This window comes from Heptranchias perlo, chromosome 3, assembly GCF_035084215.1.
Source record: "Heptranchias perlo isolate sHepPer1 chromosome 3, sHepPer1.hap1, whole genome shotgun sequence".
In the NCBI taxonomy this organism is placed as follows: Eukaryota; Metazoa; Chordata; class Chondrichthyes; order Hexanchiformes; family Hexanchidae; genus Heptranchias; species Heptranchias perlo.
Genome location: NC_090327.1, coordinates 9,015,284 through 9,036,271, shown reverse-complemented (window position 1 = coordinate 9,036,271; position 20,988 = coordinate 9,015,284). Strand labels below are relative to the sequence as shown.

Below are 20,988 nucleotides of genomic sequence, written 5' to 3'. Positions count from 1 at the left end.
CCTGGTCCTCCCCAGTCTGTTATGGTGGAATAATCTATCAGTAGGCATGCTATTCAGCCCTTTAATTATTTTATAGACCTCTACAGGTTGCCTCTAAGTCTACGCTACTCTAAAGTAAAAAGACCAACGTCCTCAAGCCTATCTAAGTAGCTGAGGTTCTTTAAGCTAGGAATCATTCTTGTAGCTCTCCTCCAAACCTTTTCAAAGGCCGCTATATCATCCACCATATTGGGGGACCGAAACTGGGCATAGTATTCCCACAGTATGTTCGTACATAATGGGGTCAAAATTTTGGATTCCTGCTATGCCACTAGTGGAGTGGGATTCCTAGCCACCTGTAGCTATGATTGCTGATCCTGTCCTGATCCAGATTACACGGTTGGGGCCTCTAACCTGTTTGGAGCAGGTGCGTTAATGGCACCCATCCTGACGGAGATCTGGAATGTCAGAATGGCTCCATGTTGCTCTAATGCAGCAGAGGAGGCTTGGAAAGGGCTTAACAGTAGAACAGCTGCACAAAAATAGCTATTGGACTCTCTCTGCAGGATGATTGATTACCTTTTCCCTCAGACATTAACTGAACCTCTCAACATCTATGGGTTCTCTTAGGTGTATCAGGTTGCGGACTGGTTGGAATTTCAAAGGGAAGTACCGGAACTCCCTCAGACAGTTAATCCAGAGATACGCCCAAGGACAGGGTGGAAATTTGGGCCCATTTAATTTTAACGTATACCCATAGAGAAATGCATTGCAAAAAAAATATATTTCAAAACATGCTACAAAGACAGCATAGCTTTTCTTCCATTGTCTCTGTTTGCAGAAGAAATGCTATGAATTGTCTTGTACATCTACAAGTATGTAAAAAGAAAAAGATTAGTGAAGATAAATGTAGGTCCCTTACAGTCAGAATCGGGAGAATTTATAATGGGGAACAGGGAAATGGCAGAGCAATTAAACAAATACTTTGGTTCCGTCTTCACGGAAGAGGACACAAATAACTTCCCAGAAATGCTAGGGAACCAAGGGACTAGTGAGAAGGAGGAATTAAAGAAAATTAGTATTGGTAAAAAAATAGTGCTGGAGAAATTAATGGGACTGAAAGCCGATAAATCCGCAGGACCTGATAATCTGCATCCCAGAATACTAAAAGAGGTAGCCATGGAAATAGTGGATGCATTAGTTGTCATCTTCCAAAATTCTATAGATTATGCAACAGTTCCTGCAGATTGGAGGGTGGCAAATGTAACCCCACTATTTAAAAAAGGAGGGAGAGAGAAAACAGGGAACTACAGACCGGTTAGCCTAACATCAGTAGTAGGGAAAATGCTAGACTCTATTATAAAGGATGTGATAACAGGACACTTAGAAAATATCAACGGGATTAGACAAAGTCAGCATGGATTTATGAAAGGGAAATCATGCTTGACAAACCTACTGGAGTTTTTTGAGGATGTAACTGGTAGAATAGATAAGGGAGAACCAGTGGATGTGGTTTATTTGGATTTTCAGAAGGCCTTTGATAAAATCCCATATAAGAGGTTAGTGTGCAAAATTAAAGCACGTGGGATTGGGGTTAATATTACTGGCATGGATTGAAAATTGGTTAACAGACAGGAAACAGAGAGTAGGAATAAATGGGTCTTTTTCGGGGTGGCAGGCAGTGACGAGTGGGGTACTGCAGGGATAGTGCTTGGGCCCCAGCTATTCACAATATATATCAATGATTTGGATGAGGGAACCAAATGTAATATTTCCAAGTTTGCCAACGACACAAAACTAGGTGGGATTGTGAGTTGTGAGGAGGATGCAAAGAGGCTTCAAGGCGATTTAGACAAGTTGAGTGAGTGGGCAAATACATGGCAGATGCAGTATAATGTGGATAAATGTGAAGTTATCCACTTTGGAAGGAAAAACAGAAAGGCAGAGTATTATTTAAATGGTGATAGACTGGTGAATGTTGATGTACAAAGGGAGCTGGGTGTCCTTGTACACCAGTCACTGAAAGCAAACATACAGGTACAGCAAGCAGTTAGGAAGGCAAATGGTATGTTGGCCTTCATTGCAAAAGGATTTGAGTACAGGAGCAAGGATGCCTTACTGCAGTTATACAGGGCCTTGGTGAGACCACACCTGGAGTATTGTGTGCAGTTTTGGTCTCCTTACCTAAGAAAGGATATACTTGCCATAGAGGGAGTGCAGCGAAGGTTCACCAGACTGATTCCTGGGATGGCAGGACTGTCGTATGAGGAGAGATTGGGTCGACTCGGCCTGTATTCACTCGAGTTTAGAAGAATGAGAGGTGATCTCATTGAAACATATAAAATTCTGACAGGGCTCGACAGACTGGATTCAGGGAGGATGTTTCCCCTGGCTGGGGGGGCCGGAACGAGGGGTCACAGTCTCAGGATACGGGGTAGGACATTTAGGACTCAGATGAGGAGAAATTTCTTCTGTGGAATTCTCTACCACAGAAGGCTGTGGAGGCCAAGTCACTGAATATATTTAAGAAGGAGCTAGATAGATTTCTAGACACAAAAGGCATCAAGCGGTATGGGGAGAGAGCGAGAATATGGTATTGAGATGGAGGATCAGCCATGATCATATTGAATGGCAGAGCAGGCTCGAAGGGCTGAATGGCCTACTCCTGCTCCTATTTTCTATGTTTCTATCTTCTATGAAAAAGTCATCCTTTGTAAAGGACTGTGGTAGTTGTGCGATGGCAGTGATAGTGGCCTAACTTTATGGGACCCAATGTTTATTTTGTACTTAGACATGCTCATTATCAGATGAATTTTACGGTTTAGCACTCTGAATGCAGAAACAAATATTGGGTGTTTTAGCGCAGAGGCCAGTGTACCCAGTTTGTGGCCTGAGTGATCTTCTATCCATTAAAATTAAAGCTTCACTGTCCTCCACGCTTAACTTCCCAATAGGTGCTTCTTCTGTACGAAGCTGTATGCTAGAATACTAATTTGTAAAATTCACTTCTTGACCGGCTAGCAAACCACAAGCTGTAGCTTGTGCACTCCTCCAATTCTGGCCACTTGCGTATCCCCGATTTCCTTCACTCCGTGATTGGCGGCCATGCCATCAGCTGCCTAGGCCCTAAGCTCTGGAATTCCCTCCCTAAACCTCTCTACCTCTCTATCCTCCTTTAAGACCCTCCTTAAAACCTACCTTTTTGACCAAGCTTTTGGTCACCTGTCCTAATATCTCTTTGTGGTTCGGTATCAAATTTTGTCTGATAACACTCCTGTGAAGTGCCTTAGAACGTTTTACTACGTTAGGCGCTATAGAAGTGCAAGTTGTCATTGTGTTGCTATGAGGACAAATGCATTCACAGATAAATCAGTGTGTGAGATGAATTTTAACCTAATGTGGAAAATAGTTTGTTTAATTTTATTGGAAAAGTGGTTATTGGTATGGAGCAGTGTGTGAAGTCATTGTACATACAAGTACTTAATAAAATAGAGAACTAACGTGTTCTAGATTGCGGTACAACATGATAAAGACGTAAGCCCCAAATTTCCTCTTGGTAAAAATGCCGTAATCTGGGCAGGCGAGGGTATAAATTGGGGCAGGACACGGTTACTTGTCCCTGTCCCTTTTTGTGAGCGGCAAAGCTTCCACTCACAGTGGTGGCAGACACATAATATGCTTGCGCATGTGTGGGTGGGCATATTATCTGCCCAGCAAATGAGGAAATCATACAATGTGTTTCCTTTCATCTGCTCCCTAGCAACACTGAGCACAAAGCATGGAAACCAACCTATTTAAAATAAAAAGCCACTTTTACATTTTTTTTCTTCAAATCTTCAGACACATTGTGGGGCCTTTTTTGCTGTAGCAGAGTTTTGTAGCGAGTTACCCTTACCCTCTAACCTGCCCTCCCCCCCCACCACCACCATACGAGGGTGGTGCCTCAAGCAATGTGTAAATGATACCCAGGGAAATGGGAGAGGAGCTTCCAGTGGGTTGGCAGAAGCCCCTTGCCGCCATACTTACAGTGGCAGATCAGGGCTAGTGGAAACTTGAGGTCTTGGTTTTACATCAGGAGACCTAGATGAAAGGACAAGGACTTTCGTGGGACACCATTAAGGCTGAGAAGAGTAAGAAAGACGAGATAAATCAAACCGTCGTCGGGTTAGAGATTATAGGAGGAAATCAAGAATGCTAAACAATTTTACAAAGAAAAGATTGTTTGAGGATCTGTAAATGCATGATAGCGTCTTTGAATACTTAGATAGTTGCCTTTGGTCTCGTGATTCTGTTTGATTTGTGATGCTCCACTTCCTTGGCTCCTCAAATGTTCTATTTTGACTCTTAACTTTTTTACTTTATGATTGAAATGCTCCCAAATAAATATTAACTTTTCAGGCTGCTTGCAACAGTTTCTATTTTTTCTGGCAAGTTGAGATCCTTGCCCTGATTGCAAACTGGTGCTCTACTTTAGTTTTCAAAAGATGCATGCTACATTCATTCCACCCAAGTATAAAAGATTTTATATTATGGTTTCAATTAACATTACCGATCAAAATGTTTTCATTATATTGCAATGTCTAAATTTGAAATGATGTGCTAGCATCAAAATGAACAATAATGAGTTTATCATTGATTCAGCCTCCATGCACAATTAGGATTTGCTGTAATTCACAAGGATGTCAAGGCCTTAACGTGGGCCTCAGCAGAGGAGATTTACTAGAATAGTCCCAGGGATGAAAGACTTCAGTTACTTAGAGAAACTGGGGTTGTTCTCCTTAGAGCTGAGATGGTTAAGGGGAGATTTGAAAGAGGTGTTCAAGATCATGAAGGGTTTTAATAGATTAAATAAGGAGAAACTGTTTCCAGTGGCAGACGGGTCAGTAACTAGAGAACACAGATTTAAGGTAATTGGCAAAAGAACCAAAGGTGACACAAGGACATTTTTTTAATGCTGCGAGTTGTTATGATCCGGAATGCACTGCTTGAAAGGGTAGTGGCAGCAGATTCAATAATAACTTTCAAAAGGAAATTGGATAAATACGTGAGGAAAATTTGCAGGGTTATGGGGGAAAAAAAGGGGAATGGGACTAACTAGACAGCTCTTTTAAAGAGCTGGCACAGGTACGATGGGCCGAATGGCCTCCTGCGCTGTGTCATTCTATGATTCCATAAAACCATCCCCTGTTAAGCAATTTTATCGCTATACTGACATATTCCCTTCAGGTGATTCCCCCCGCCCCCTCCACCATCCAGTGCTGCGCAAGACTTCGTTCTGATGGCACCCATAGCTATTTGTTTCTTGTCATTAACAACACAAGCAAAATTTGCTTTTCTAGAGTTTCAAATACATAAATTCCTGAAAATACTAGTGCAGGTAAATAAAGCCAAAAAAAAAGTCAACAGTATTTTGGGTTTTATAAATAACAGTATCAAGTACAAGAGTTAAAGAGTGTAATAAATTGATTCAAAACATTGGTTAGGACACAGTTATAGTACTGCATATAGTTTTGGACACCCTATTATAGAAAACACATTAAAGCCATAGTAAGCATGCAGAGTAGAAGATTCACCAGGATGACGCCAGTGATGGGAGACTATAGTTATGAGGAGGGATCTGAGACACTGTGACTATTTCCACTGGAACAGAAAAGGCAAAGAAGAGATTTAATCGAGGTATTTTAAAATTATGAAAACTTTTGATAATGAATAGAGAAGGACTATTTCCTTTCGTTGGGGAGTCAGTTACGAGGGGTCATCAATTAAAATTTGTCACTGAGAGAGTGAGGAGAAACGTTTGAAGGAATATTCTTTATGCAGAGTGTTGTTGGAGCATGGAATGCTTTGCAGCAGGGAATGGTTGCGGTAGAGACCATTGCATCTTTTAAGGGAAAATTGGATAAATACTTAACAGAAGAAGATACAGGACTATGGGGAAAGAGCAGAGTAATGGGATTAGTTTTGGATTGCTTTAGTAAAGACTTAATGGGCCAAATGGCCTCCTTCTGTGCTGTAAACATTATGCTTCTGTGGTCCTAAACACTTCTGAAGGGACCAAGTGTAGTGTATCCAAGTTTGCTGATGATACACAGCTAGGTGTGAAAGTAGGCTGTGAGGAGGACACAAAGAGTCTGCAAAGGGATATAGATAGGTTAAGTGAGTGGGCAAGAAGGTGGCAGATGGAGTATAATGTGGGGAAATGTGAGGTTATTCACTTTGGTAGGAAGAATAGAAAAACAGAATATTTTTTAAATGGTGAGAAATTATTAAATGTTGTCCAGAGAGACTTGGGTGTCCTGATAGATGAAATACAATAAGTTAGCATGCAGGTACAGCAAGCAACTAGGAAAGCAAATGGCATGTTGGCCTTTATTGCAAGGGGGTTGGAGTACAAGAGTAAGGAAGTCTTACTACAATTGTACAGGGCTCTGGTGAGACCTCACCTGGAGTACAGCGTTCAGTTTTGGTCTCCTTATCTAAGGAAGGACATACTTGCCTTAGAGACGGTGCAACGAAGGTTCACTAGATTAATTCCTGGGACGAGAGGGTTGTCCAACGAGAGGTTGAGTAGAATGGGCCTAAACTCTCTGGAGTTTAGAAGAATGAGAGGTGATCTCATTGAAACATATAAGATTCTGAGGGGGCTCAACAGGGTAGAGGCTGAGAGTCTAGAACTAGAGGGCATAGTCGCAGGATAAGGGGTTGGCCATTTAAGACTGAGATGAGGAGGCATTTCTTCACTCGGAGGGTTGTGGATCTTTGGAATTCTGTACCCCAGAGGGCTGTGGATGCTGAGTCGTTGAATATATTCAAGGCTGAGATACATAGATTTTTGGACTCTAGGGGAATCAAGGGATACGGGGATCGGGCAGGAAAGTACATATGAACATATGAATTAAGAGCAGGAGTAGGCCATTCGGCCCCTCGAGCCTGATCTGCCATTTGATAAGATCATGGCTAATCTGATTGCGACCTCAACCCTACTTTCCCGTCTACCTACTATAACCTTTGACTCCCTTGTTAATCAGGAATCTATCTAATTCAGCCTTAAGAATATTCAATGACCCTGCCTCCACCGCTCTCTGGGGAAGGGAGTTCCACAGACTCACGATCCTCTGAGAGAAAAAAATTCTCCTCATCTCCGTCTTAAATGGGAGACCCCTTATTTTTAAGCTGTGGCCCCTAGTTCTAGTGTCTCCGACAAGGGGAAACATCCCCTCAGCATCTACCCCTTCTAGTCCCCTCAGGATCTTATATGTTTCAATAAGATCACCTCTCACTCTTCTAAACTCCAGTGTACACAGGCCCAACTTGTCCAACCTTTCTTCATAAGATAACCCCCTCATCCCAGGAATCAGTCGAGTGAACCTTCTCTGAATCGCCTCCAAAGCAATTATGTCTTTTCTTAAATAAGGAGACCAAAACTGCACACACAAAGTGGAGTTGAGGTTGAAGATCAGCCATGATCTGATTGAATGGCGGAGCAGGCTCGAGGGCCGTATGGCCTACTCCTGCTCCTATTTCTTATGTTCTTTTGTTCATAATTCAGTTCTCCTCTTAATCTTTGTTCTAATGAAAAGAGCCCCATTATATTGAGGCCTTCATTTGAACCACTTCTATTCAACTCCCTGGTGCAATGGGTGGGAAAGTTCTTATAAAAGGACCAATTTACTGATCCTGACTGAAATAGCATGGAATTGCATTCCTGTGAGAATCTGCACTACTGGTGTGGGGAGCTGATCTTGCTGGATTCAGCATGGCCTGTTCATGAATATCATTTGAAGATATGCTACATTTGTTATTATATCGAGAAAGCAGCAGCCAGTGCTCTTGATTCAAAGCATTTGCTTTGTTTAATCTTCAGGAAGTCTGCCAGGTTAGCAATGGAAGGTGGATAAGAGAATATGCCTGATCTCTGATGAGTTCCTTTGATGAGGAAAACTTGGATGGTTTGCTCAAGGAGCCATATTTGGGGATGATCTGAGTTCTATCGTGTTGGTTAATCAACATCAGTATTTTCCATGGACAGTGTGCTGGAAAGGATGTCACTTGGTGACTTCACATTGTGGTGGAAAGCCCATTGAAGCTTCACATGTGGATAGTTATTGACTGCCGAGTTTCAGAATTCTTATCATGAAAGTGCTTATCATGCTTTCAGCTGACTGTTTGAATGGAGTTTGTGGATTTTGAGGACAAGTCAACTCTGACCTAACTGTGAGCCACAACTCAGCATAGAATAGATTTGGGGCGGACAATCTGAACGTCCTTTTGACTCAATCCCCCCACTTAGGACAGGTCCGCAAATAAGTTTGACATTGTTCCTTTTTATGTTATCCATCCCAGCTTCTAAATTTAAAGACCAGGTTAACCCTGTTACGTTGTGTCCTTCAGAGTCAAACGGCCTCTATCAAATGAGTGTTTATTGCAGCTACTACCACACTGATAGGAAAAGGAGAAGATAATTTGAAAGATAAAGGTGAAGCACAGCAGCTCAAAGTTCGCCTACTGTAGAACGTTAGTCTCCAGAAGAGTTTTATCTGTTATATGTCATAATAAACTTAAGTATGAATTCTGTATAAAATTAAGAGCAAAACAATTAATAAAAACCTGCAGTTACACTGATCTTTTTTGTATACAGAAGAATACAACCAATTGTTTTTGTAAATTTCAGCTAACACAATGTGAGAAGGTGTATTAGAACTGAGTTGGCTGTTTTTCACAAGTAAAATCCTAAACCATAATCTGAACAGAAGCTACTCAGTGTACAGTGGAATAAAGGCAACATAATTTAGGTCAAAAGTATTGCATCAAAAGTTTTCTGTAAAGCTTTAAAAGTTTTTATAACAAGTGGAACACCTTGTTTCTGTTTCGTGAATGCAAAAAAAAATAGAATGAAGTAAAAGGACATTTTAAAGAAAGCTAATTTCTAAGGGTCAGATAGATTTTTGTTTTGGTCGAAGGGAAGATAGTATCTCAATCTTCAGATCCTGGTTTAAAATGTACAGACCTCCAAACCATTTTTTGGTTGCAGTGCTTGTTATCGGCCACTAGAAGCTGCCAGCAAGTTATAATGCTTTGGCAGCCTCTTGTGGTCCTAAATGGTAACACAACACTGCAGTTTCCGACTTGTCCATTGCACTTTCCTTTAGGTGTTCTATACTGCAACAACCATGTATTTTTTGAGTACTGCAACTTTTAACATTGATTTTGCCCAAAGGATAGAATAATCTCATTGGTGTCTTGGAGAGCTTTGCTCCACTCCCTAGCTTCGGAACTGATTTAAGAACATAAGAAATAGGAGCAGGAGGAGGCCATACGGCCCCTCGAGCCTGCTCTGCCATTCAATAAGATCATGGCTGATCTTCGACTTCAACTCCACTTTCCCGCCCAATCACCATATCCCTTGATTCTCTTAGAGTCCAAAAATCTATCGATCTCAGTCTTGAATATACTCAACGATTTAAAATTATGGCAACATAGACTTTACTTGGAGGCTCATGGGAAGGAGCTAGGGCTGCCGAAGTTAACCACAAGAAGAATAAGATCTGGTAGTGAAAGCAATGAGGAAACCCCAACCAAGATTTTCCACTATTAGCCTGGTTTAGAACCGAATGGTTAATGGAAGTTTAGGCAGTCTCCCAATTAAAGTGTGCCGCTTGTACACAATTTTCATGGTTAGTTCAGCTGCAGATTTGGATGGTGCATTTGTAATGGGAATGGAATATTTAATGTAACTGAAAATTAAAGGGATGGAGACAATTAAAGGGAAGTGTTAGAATAGGAGAACAAAAATTCTAATGGCATTTGGAAAGGCTCAAATTATGATCAGTCTTTGCCAAAGCAGAAGGGAGAGGGGACATGCAGAATTAAAGGGAAAGGAAACCTACGGTGCATTTAAGAGTCTTCAGGCAAGGTACAGAGCAGTCCAGTGTCTGGCCCCTGTTTTATGGGTGCTGAAGCTGCATGAGGTTCTTTCACAAATGTACCACACTATCTGGCCCTCTGAGCCAATCCACAGCATGATCCTCATCAGCCAGCATTGGAGAATGCCTTCAAGGAGTTAGAGTCAGGTCACAGATTAATCATCTATCAAAGCAAGGTTTGTTCACCTCTGTCTACAAACATGGGTACTGATGAGTAGGCACAGAGCACCTCTGGTGCAGCCTAACCATCTTGACATCCCTTTGTTGATCCTTCTCTTCTTCCAACTTTTTATAGGGGGAATACAACAATTGGAACAAAAGCTCATGAGTACCTAAGTGCCACAAAAAACACATGAAAAAGAAAATGGTTAAGAAATGGCTGAAATACACTTACTTTCCACATACTTGCCACTGGCTAGCAACTCCAGGCAGCCATTACATGTGGGCTTGATTTACACCTGATGTCTTATATGCCAAAACAAAATAATATTTAACCGAAGCCCGCCCGTTTGAGCTGGGTGCTTCTAACGCCATCATTCCAGGATGCTGAGTGGGAGAGTTCTCGCACAACTCCTGTCCATTTTCTGCTCCTGGTTCAATTTGTGCAGGTAGAATAGGCAGCTGGGAACGGAAAATCCAGGGTACTATTTAAAGAGTGGAGGGTTCCAACACAGAAAAATATAACTTGTGACTTAACTGGGATATTGTAATTGTACCTGAATCCTTGGGTTTGCATTTTAAAAAAAAAATGAGTGAAGTGTGAGGAGAGAGATTTGGAAGTGAACTTAATAATTGTGGCTCAGTGAAAATAGAAGTTACTTCTGGTAACTTGCAGAGTTTAATCAAACTGATATGGTATGATGTGTTGAAAGCATTGACAAAGGAAGGAACATGATTGCAGAGTTGCAGGTTGTTGACATAAGGAGCAGTGAGTCAGCAGAGTGCATGAGACTGAATAAAACGTACAAATCCGTCTCCTCTGTAGTCATTTAGGAAATTAGTTGGTACTGTAATCTCAGTTAATATTTCAAAGTAGACTGTGGAAAGCATTTTGTATCATCAGTACATGTGATGTATAATTATTGAAAATTTGGAATTCAAAATACATTATAGTTAGCAATAGAGATAACTGCTGACTCAGCAACTGTGCTCTCAAAAAGCTGAGATCCAGCGAGTAATTATTTAGGTGGGAAATTATCCTGGCACTAAACAGCAGTCTGTTGGTTTTATCTGTTTGGTCAGGAAGTGCCTTTGGTTCTACTAAGCAGGTCAAAAATGGAAAGCTTCTCTGGAGACTGATAAACAATAATAGATAAAATAAAGAATGAAGTGCTCAATGAGGTTCAGTTTGCACAGAGGAAATTTAATGGGAAATAGCTACATTGGTAGCAGATGGACTAGTTTCCTGAACCTCATTCCTGATAGAAATTCTAGAGCGGTAAAAAATTTGTACATCAGATTTACTGTCAGATAGAGAAGGTGAATAAAAGGATTTGTTTATTTGACTGCACTAAAACTCAGATGATTCTGATTTCCATGTCCAACTGATTTTCCCCCTTCCTTTTCTTTTAAAAATAGGCTATTTTTATGATTCCCACCAACCCACCACCAACATTCCGGAAGCCAGAGCTCTGGTCAGATGAGTTCACAGATTTTGTCAAGAAGTGTCTGGTGAAGAATCCGGAGCAAAGAACTACTGCCACACAACTATTACAGGTTTGGCAAAAGGCTTTTCAATGAGTCTTTGATAGTGTTAGATGGAAAAATGAATCATCTGAGCATAACAATCTTTTGCAGATCTAAATTAGTACAATTTGTATGAAAATTGCAGCTTTAATAACAAAATAGGCACAAAATGGGTGATTTTTCAAGGCCTGACTAATGGTGCGTGGATCGTATATTCAGGCTCGCACCTACCTTTAGCATGTCTGATTTTGAGATGGTTGTTTTGGATTTTTCTGTGTGAGCGTGCCACCTGCATGTGGAAAATCATTAACATACACTAGTTATTATAATATGATCCAATACTAAGTTCAGGTGAGGCTCCTCCCACAGCATTGGCCTTACCCATAAAAACTGAACCCATCAGTGCCCCTTTGTTTAGCTGTGTTTGTCATTTTACCAAAACTTTTCTGGCTCCCTGGTGCTGTTTTCTTTGCACAATCATTACTTTTGCTGTGCTACACTTGCATTTAAAGTGACAAGTAGCACCAAAGAAAGTTAGGAGGATGGGCCTCACTGTGTTAACTCCCAAACTGTTGCATGGTCAAGATGAGGAGGACCACTTTGTGATGGGCAAGCATCTGCACGTTCAAGGACTTCAGGCACTATGTGCGTAACTGCCACTACCCTAGGATCCCTGTGTAGTTAACCACGCATCTGGATGTATTGGAGGAGACCTGTCTTTGGCGCCTCCAATTTACTGCAGCTGCAATGACTGAGCTATGCTTTCTGTTGCAGCCTCATGTACAGTCAATGACAAGGACTTTGTCAGCTTTTCCTGCTGCCGTCAAGGTCACCATGGCATTAAGCATTGCAACAGGATTCTTACATACTACTACAGGAAACATGTGAAGTTGATACCCATATTAATCAGTTGACGGATAACATGTTTGCTAGGAGAAACACATTTATTATGTTCCCAGTGGGCAGGAGATACTAACTGGAGAGGGTACAGACGTTTTATAACCAAGAGTCCAGGATATCATAGAAGAAATCCATGTATTTATAGCACAGAAACAGGCCATTTGGCCCAAGTGGTGTATGTCGGTGTTTATGCTCCACATGAGTCTCCTTCCACTCTACTTCATCTAACCCTATCAGCATATCCTTCTATTCCTTTCTCTCTCGTGTACTTATCTAGTTTCCCCTCAAATTCATCTATGCTATTCTCCTGAACTACTCCATGTGGTAGCAAGTTCCACATTCTAACCACTCTCTGGGTAAAGAAGTTTCTCCTGAATTCGTTTCTGGATTTATTAGTGACCATCTTATATTTATGGCCCCTAGTTTTGGACTCCCCTACAAGTGGAAACATCTTCTCTACGTCTGTCCTATCAAACCCCTTCATGATTTAAAAAAAATTCTACACAGAACTTCTTATGCACAGGTGACTAGTATTTGCACATGTTGCTTATTTACCAAATACTATTTTTCTTTGCAGACAGGTTACAGGAAAATCAATGTAGTATTGGTACTTTATCTTCATGTCCTTGTTAGTCAGCTAGCAGTGTCTCTGTGTCTGAAATCAGATGTGCAAGCTTTGCTGCTAACATGAAGTATGAGGTCTGTGTTTTATAAATTCTGAAGTCTTGTTCAAATGCAGACACAAATTTGGATTTGTTGCAACTGACAGTTGAGGTGATCCAAAACACCCAGCATAACACTTAAGTTATCCACTCCAATTGCACGACATCACAGTAAGAACTTCCATGTCTTGGCATTGGTGCAAGTCTGGGCTATAAAGTCTAAAATTCTCCAAAGGTTGGGTTAAACAGCTTGATGTGAATATTATATTCAATCTAGATCAATTGGCTGTGTATGAGTCTGGCAGGTGAACCGTATCTCATGGCATGTGAATTGACCTGTGGACAACCACAATGTAAACCCTGAGGGACTGCATTCAGTTTGGATCATCCTGACCTCCTGAATAGGATTATGTGGGGTTGATAATATAATTGGGATATGAAATATTCCAAGTATGAGTCTTTGGAGAGCACTGTTGAGTGGCAATGAGAAGATTATAACTAGTTACATGATTTGGCAATCGTGTGTTATATCAGGGTGATAAATCATTTTCAGGTGTAAGTCAGAATACAAACTCACCTTATTGTCAGTTTGATTCTAGCCAGAATGTTAGTGTAAAAACAGGTCAGGAATTACTCAGAAATTTCACTTTAAATGGCATTCACTCAGATCTTGGCAGCAAGGGAGGTTAATGTGGTGGTTTCACCGGATTACTCATCAACCTGGTGCCTTCGTGGTTGAGCGGCTGATGATTAAGATCTGCTGTAGTGTTGACTTGAAGTGGGGAAAATGCAAACTTGAACCATGTGGAGCGAATCTATTTATTCAGATGACGTATTAGAATGGTGTGAAAAAGTTACATTGACTGCAAGAATGAATACATTTCTTAGAAGACCAAATCAGGACTTTTTAAAAAAAAAGCACAGAAAAAACTAGAAACAACAAGGTCTGTTCTTTCCACAGAGGCTGACTGACAAGGCTCTTCAAGACTGAAAAGAAATGAATAAATATGTTAATAGAATCAGTAAAAAAAAGGGGGCAGGGAGGGAAAAATCAGGCTAACAGAGAGGAAGTGTCAATGGCATAATTAATAGTCAATGTAACAAATCATCTCGTCAAGTAATGGAGACATTATTAAAGACATTAAACAAACCAAGAATGTGTGAATAGCTAAGGAAGTGAAAGGTCTGCCCAAGGAAAAGAAAGAAAATCGGAGAAATGGAAAGTACAGAGAGCCTGCAGATCAGGTCCGAATTTAAAACCAAAAGTGCTGGCAAAATGCAGTAGTTCTACCAGCTCCAAAAATAGAATAAATAAATCAATACTGAGATTACAGTCATCATTGTGTTCTAACGAAAGGTCTCTTTCTCTCCCATTGCGACTTGTCGCCCTCCCACTATAACTGACAGACCCACCTCTGTGGTAAAGAAAATAGAGTATATAGTTAAGGCCAGAAGTTACTGAAGTTATTCCTTAGATCTTAGGCTGCAGAGCACCTAGAAGAAAGATAACATACTGTACCTGAAGCTTATGTTAAGCCTCGTTCGAATAGTGTAAGAGGCCAAAATCAGATAAGTCAGCATGGGAAGGTGAATTCAAGCAGTTAGCTACAGGAAGACATGATCACACTTGTAGAGAGAACAGAGGTGTTCAGGAAGTGTTTGGTCTCCTCAGTGTAGAGGAGACCACATGGTGAGCAATAGATATAGTGTACCACGTCAGAGGAAGCACCTGTAAATTGCTGTTCCACACAGATGGATTGTTTAGAGCCTTGCCCAACGGTGTGGGAGCAGGTGAATTAATACTTGTCGCATCTCCTGCAGCTACATGGTAAGGTGCCAAGGGAATGATGGCTACGTTGGGATAGTGGAAGAGTGAACCAGGGTGTTGCAGAGGAAGTGTTTTCTCCAGAAAGTAGAGAGAGGAGGGGAAGATATGCTTGGTGATGGCATCCTATTGTAAATGGAAGAAGATTATCTCATTGGCGGATGTAAGAGGAAGATGAGGGGCATCCTGTGAGAGGAGGAGGTGACGGCAGAATCAGAGGAAATGGGGCAGACTCGGTCAAGGTTCTTGTTGACCACTGCAGAGAGCAATCCTCGGTTGAGGAAAAAGGTGGACATTTTAGAAGCTCTGGTGTGGAAGTAGAATCATCAGTGCAGATACAACTGGAGATAAAGGATGGAGGATTTAAAAGTGGGATAGGAAGAAGCATATTCCAGGTAGTGGTGGGAGTAAGTGTCTGTGGAATCCCCATCGCCAGAAATGGAGAGAGAAAAGTCCATGAAGAGGAAGGAAGCAGCAGAGATGGAACACACAATGGTGAGGTGTGGGTGGAGATTGGAAGCATGGTTAATGAAATTCTCAAAATCAACCCAAGAGCAGGAAGCAGCACCAAAAAGGTCATCAATGTAAAAGAAGAGGAGGTCAGGGTGGGGGCCTGAATAGAATTTGAACAGAGTGTTCAACATATCCCGCAAAAAGGCAGGCAGGAGAAAGAGAGTGGAGTTAAAAGAAATTATTCAAGGTGACAAAAGTTCAGCTTGGCAAAGGTCATTGGTGAGTGATGAGGACTGCTTAGGCTGCTGTTCAAGGAAGAAGTGGAAGACCCACAGACTGTCCTGGTGAAGGATGGAATTGTAGAGCAACTTGCATCCATGGTAAAAAGATGATTGAGGTTGTAGAATCTGAAATTATTAAAGCAGTAGCGGGAAATCAGAGCTCAAATATGTAGGTGGGTAGATAGAATCATAGAATGGTTATAGCACAGAAGGAGGCCATTCGGCCTATCGAGCCCATGCTGGCTCTTTGTAAGAGCAATCCAGTTAGTCCCATTCCCCCGAAACTGGATGGGGTTGAGAGGGAAGAATCGTATCAAGATAAGAGAAAATTAGTTTGGTGAGAAAGAAGCAACTCAGGATTCTTGACTGCTTGCCAGCTGTGTCATACATGGTTGTGTTTTTTAGTAGTGTATATATGTATTCCTAGAAGAAACATTTGACAGCGGTATTAGTTGTGGCATTTGAGTGTCATAGAGTCATAGAGTCATAGAGTTATACAGCACGGATAGAGGCCCTTCGGCCCATCGTGTCCGCGCCGGCCATCAGCCCTGTCTACTCTAATCCCATATTCCAGCATTTGGTCCGTAGCCTTGTATGCTATGGCATTTCAAGTGCTCATCCAAATGCTTCTTGAATGTTGTGAGGGTTCCTGCCTCCACAACCCTTTCAGGCAGTGAGTTCCAGGCTCCAACCACCCTCTGGGTGAAAAAGTTCTTTCTCAAATCCCCTCTAAACCTCCCGCCTTTTACCTTGAATCTATGTCCCCTTGTTATAGAACCCTCAACGAAGGGAAAAAGCTCCTTAGTATCCATTGTGCAAAATAATAATGTGTGCATAACAGAACATTCAGGGAAGTGGAATCTGGTGCAAAGCTCAGTTTTGAGCTCACTCATTTAATTAAACATAATTATTGCAATCCTTTGAATGTTTCAGTTGAGCCCTGATTAAAAAGAGATCATTTTGAATTACTTCTAGACCGTTTATTGTTGAAAGTGTTTCACTGACAGTACATCATGAGCTTGGAGCCTTGTGTGTTTTCATTAGCGGGGCTCAAGAATGCCATTGCTGGAGTGCCCATGTGTTTAATTAATGCAGAAATTTGACCATTTGGTTATTAGATTAGAAAACTTCCTTTTGGACTTCAGAGTCAAGTTTGCTATCAGTAGAGGGAATAAATATGATTGACTTTTCTTGGTCTTAGTGGTGCTTGTAGCGTGGCTGAAGGTTAAAGATTCCCTCTTTTAATTCCTAATTTGATTATATTTCCCCTTCTGTTTTCTTTATAAGAGTCAGTCATCACTATTCTGCTTCCCTTAGTTTAAAGCAAAGGATTGTCTGAGGCACTGAATTCCCCACTATCATCACTGATGCTCGGTGATCAGCTCACAGGAGATTGGATATGTAACATAGCAAGAGAAGTGATCAATCCTGAATTCCTCCCTGCCAAAATGGCCTTCCATTGTAGTGTGATATCTGGCTATCTGGCTGAGAACTGATGAAACTTGTACATAAAAGCAAGTGGTCTTGAGTGGTTGGTGGCTGTAAAACACTATTCTATAATCTTAAAGAAAGACCATGTTTCCCAGAAACGTCCCAAAGTGGTTCATGTACAATGAATAGTCTTGAAGTGCAGTCATTGTTATGTAGATAAAATGCAGCAGCAATTTGATGCACAGCAATGTCCCAGAAATAGCAATGATTTAATCTGTCACCTCTGATAATGCAGAATTCCCATAGCACTGCACTGAGGTGTCAGCCTGGATTTTGTGCTCAAGTTCTGGAGTGGAGCTTGAACCCACTTTCGGACTGAAGTGATGAAGAGCGATACCAACTGAGCCAAGCTTAGATACCTATTGTTTTACAGCCTGTGCTTCTAAGTAATCACATTAGAGATGGGCTTTTATTGCAATGCTCTCAGACAAATGGGGATTTCCATTCTTAATAGAAATCCCGGCTCAAATGTGCCTACAAGCAGAAAAATGTCAAACTCTCCGAATCTGTGTGTTTTGTGATGCCATTGTTCATGTCCATTTAGAATTGTCAGAAAGGTTTTGATAGCACTTTGTTGATAGCCGATACCATTTGTACCCTTTTTTGCCTCTGGAGACATGTTCTTGTGCATTTGTGGACACATTTCTCCCTCGAGAAACAGTGAGAACTCAGTCCCAGCCGGCCTAAAATTGACACTTCACCTGTTGACTGGGACAGACCAGAGTCTAGTGCTCAGCTCATCCCAACTGTAGCATCTCTCCAAAGCTTTGCAACTGCCTTTACCAAAGTCACAAATTCCATCCTTGTGAGTGTAAGTGCAGTGTACTATAATTTCTTCTTGTCCTCCACGGCCTCTCAGCAACATTTGATACAGTCAACCACTCGTGTTTTCCACTGTCCAGCTCCACAGGACTTCCCTTGCGTGGTTCTGCTCCCAGCTGTCCAAACATAGCCAGCACATCTCTAACAATGAGTTGTCTTTGCATCCCTGCACGGTCACCTCCAGAGTTCACAAAAGATCTAGACCTTGATTCCCCCCCGCTTCCTCATCTACATGCTGCCCCTGGAGACATCTTCCGCGTGCAGAGGGTCAGCTTCCATATATATGCTACCTCTTTGTCGGGGGTGGGGGGAGGTGGGTGGCCGGTCACTGGGGCTCAGTCATTCCCGCGACAGCCTCTGTGCTGCCAAATCGCCTGTCTGATATTAAGTGGCTGAAAGGTTTCCAGGTCCCTGATAATGAAGGCTAATAGGAGCTGCGTAAGAATGGTCCCGTTGCAACTCAACCTCCAGTTTGTTTTCCCCTCTGCCAATCAGAGGATTCCCAACAAGCTTTAACTGGTGACCTCACTGAGCAGTATGAAGGCAATGGGGTAAATTTTAACCCCACTAACGGGTGGGTTGGGGGCGGGTGGAAAGGTAAAAAAGTGAAACCCCGCCCCAACCCACCCACTTCCAGTTTTAACAAAGGCGGTTCGAGGGGTGGGTAACTAACCTCTCAGGAGGCGGGTCGGTCAGTGAAAGCTTTTAAGGAGGCTGCTGGCCTCCATTTCAATAGGTTTTTTATTTTTAACACTTGGGGACCGGGATTCCTGACCTCTCCCACGATGTCCAACCCCCCATCCCCCAACAATGTCCGACCCCCCACCACGATGTTCAAAACCCCCCCCCCCCACCAATGACTGAGCCCCGATGACCGACCCCCCACCCCCACCCCGATCTAAGACTTAACTGCTGGCATCCGCTCTCTGGCTGCTCTCCTGTCTTCCAGCCTGTCCAGGAAACCCATACTTTGGGGTTTTCCATCAGGAATTCCCTTTTCCCAGCTCCCTGTTATAATTTACCCTATTGACTGTGCAAACTCATGCTTTCAACAAATGTACAGTAGAGGTGACCTGCCAGATCTATATTTAAACTTGCATACTAAGATGCAGCCTAGAGACAATGTGGGTAAATCTTCTAAAAGTAGGATATTTGAGTATGTGAACTTGCCCTCTGAATCATCTCAGGGACCGTCTTTAGAAAGACTGAGCAACTTGCCTATGGATTCTGAACTAGTGCTTAAAAATGATTGTACAAAGCAGAATAAATGGCATTTTTGTTTTTTTCACTAAAATGGCCCTATTATGCCACAGAATAATGCAGTTTAGTGAAGGAGGGAATAAAATTTAGGATTAGGATGTACAGAGTAAAGTAAAAATGAAAACAACTAAAAAAGATAGTGGAGAGGATTTAGAATTTATACCAGCTAAGCAACAGAAAGAAATAACAATAGAGGAAAAAGGTGAAATACACACTCAATGGAGAAAGGAGAGGAAACACCAGGGACGCCAACAGGGCAAACCATGAAAATAAACAATCGACAGAAAATGGAGACAAATGGTGAGATAATATTACTGTTCTGTCGGGGCTGTAACTAATTGAATGAACCAATGTAGCTTGTAAATATGCAAGTCTCTGACCTTGGATCAGTGAAGGTTTTGACCTCTATGAAGTGTTGATGATTGTCTGTGAGGCAGTTACTGCCAATGAGAAAAAATATATGCGTGATTAAGTCTTTTAGGCCTTGCTGCCATTCATAAAACTTACCACACAGTTAAAGGTAGAATGTTATAAATAAATATTTGGAGGAAGCAGAAAAGAAAAATAACATTAGGATGGAATTCCCTCCCTTAACCTCTCCACCGTCCTCTCCTCCTTTGAGCCTCCTTAAAACCCACCTCTTTGGCCAAGCTTTTTATCATCTCTCCTTTGGTTCTGCATTCATTTTTTTCCTTAAGCCTCTGAAGCATCCTGGGATATTTTTTATACATGAAAGGCACTATATAATTGCAAATGATTGATTAATTCATAAAGGAAACCTTGTTTCCATTAAAATGTATACTAAAAACAGAATTTCCCAGTAACATAGAAAATAGGAGCAAGAGTAGGCCATTTGGCCCTTCGGGCCTGCTCCGCCATTCAAAATGATCATGGCTGATCGTCTAACTCAGTACCCTGTTCCCGCTTTTTCCCCATATCCCTTGATCGCTTTAGCATTAAGAAACATATCTATCTCCTTCTTGAATACATCTAATGACTTGGCCTCCACTGCCTTCTGTGGTCGAGAATTCCACAGGTTCACCACCCTCTGAATGAAGAAATTTCTCCTCATCTTGGTTCTAAATGGCATACCCCGTATCCTGAGACTGTGACCCCTGGTTCTGGACTCCCCAGCCATCAGGAACATCCTCCCTGCATCTAGTCTGTCTAGTTCTGTTAGAATTTTATATGTTTCGATGAGATCACCTCTCATCCTTCTAAACTCTAGTGAATATAGGCCTAGTCAACCCAATCTCTCCTCATACATCAGTCCTGCCATCCCAGGAATCAGTCTGGTAAACCTTTGTTGCACTCCCTCCATGGCAAGGACATCCTTCCTCAGATAAGGAGACCAAAACTGCACACAATACTCCAGATGTGGTCTCACCAAGGCCCTGTACAACTGCAGTAAGACATCCCTGTTCCTGTACTCAAATCCTCTTGCAATGAAGGCCAACATACCATTCGCCTTCCTAACTGCTTGCTGCACCTGAATGCTCGCTTTCAGCGACTGGTGTACAAGGACACCCAGGTCTCGTTGCACCTCCCCTTTTCCCAATCTATCACCATTCAGATAATAATCTGTCTGTCTGTTTTTACAACCAAAGTGGATAACCTCACATTTATCCACGTTATACTGCATCTGCCATGTTCTTGCCCACTCACCCAACTTGTCTAAATCACATTGGAGCCTCTTTGCATCCTCC

The 20,988-nt window shown here is 41.9% G+C and overlaps 1 protein-coding gene across 1 annotated transcript in view; it reads left to right on the top strand.

The window, feature by feature from the left end:
- stk3 (serine/threonine kinase 3 (STE20 homolog, yeast)) overlaps window positions 1-20,988 on the top strand; it is a 459,951-nt gene that overhangs the window by 250,798 nt on the left and 188,165 nt on the right. Inside the window, exon 7 of the mRNA XM_067978103.1 lies at window positions 11,481-11,618. Within this exon, the coding sequence (XP_067834204.1) occupies window positions 11,481-11,618 (138 nt within the window). The remainder of the gene's footprint in view (window positions 1-11,480; window positions 11,619-20,988) is intronic.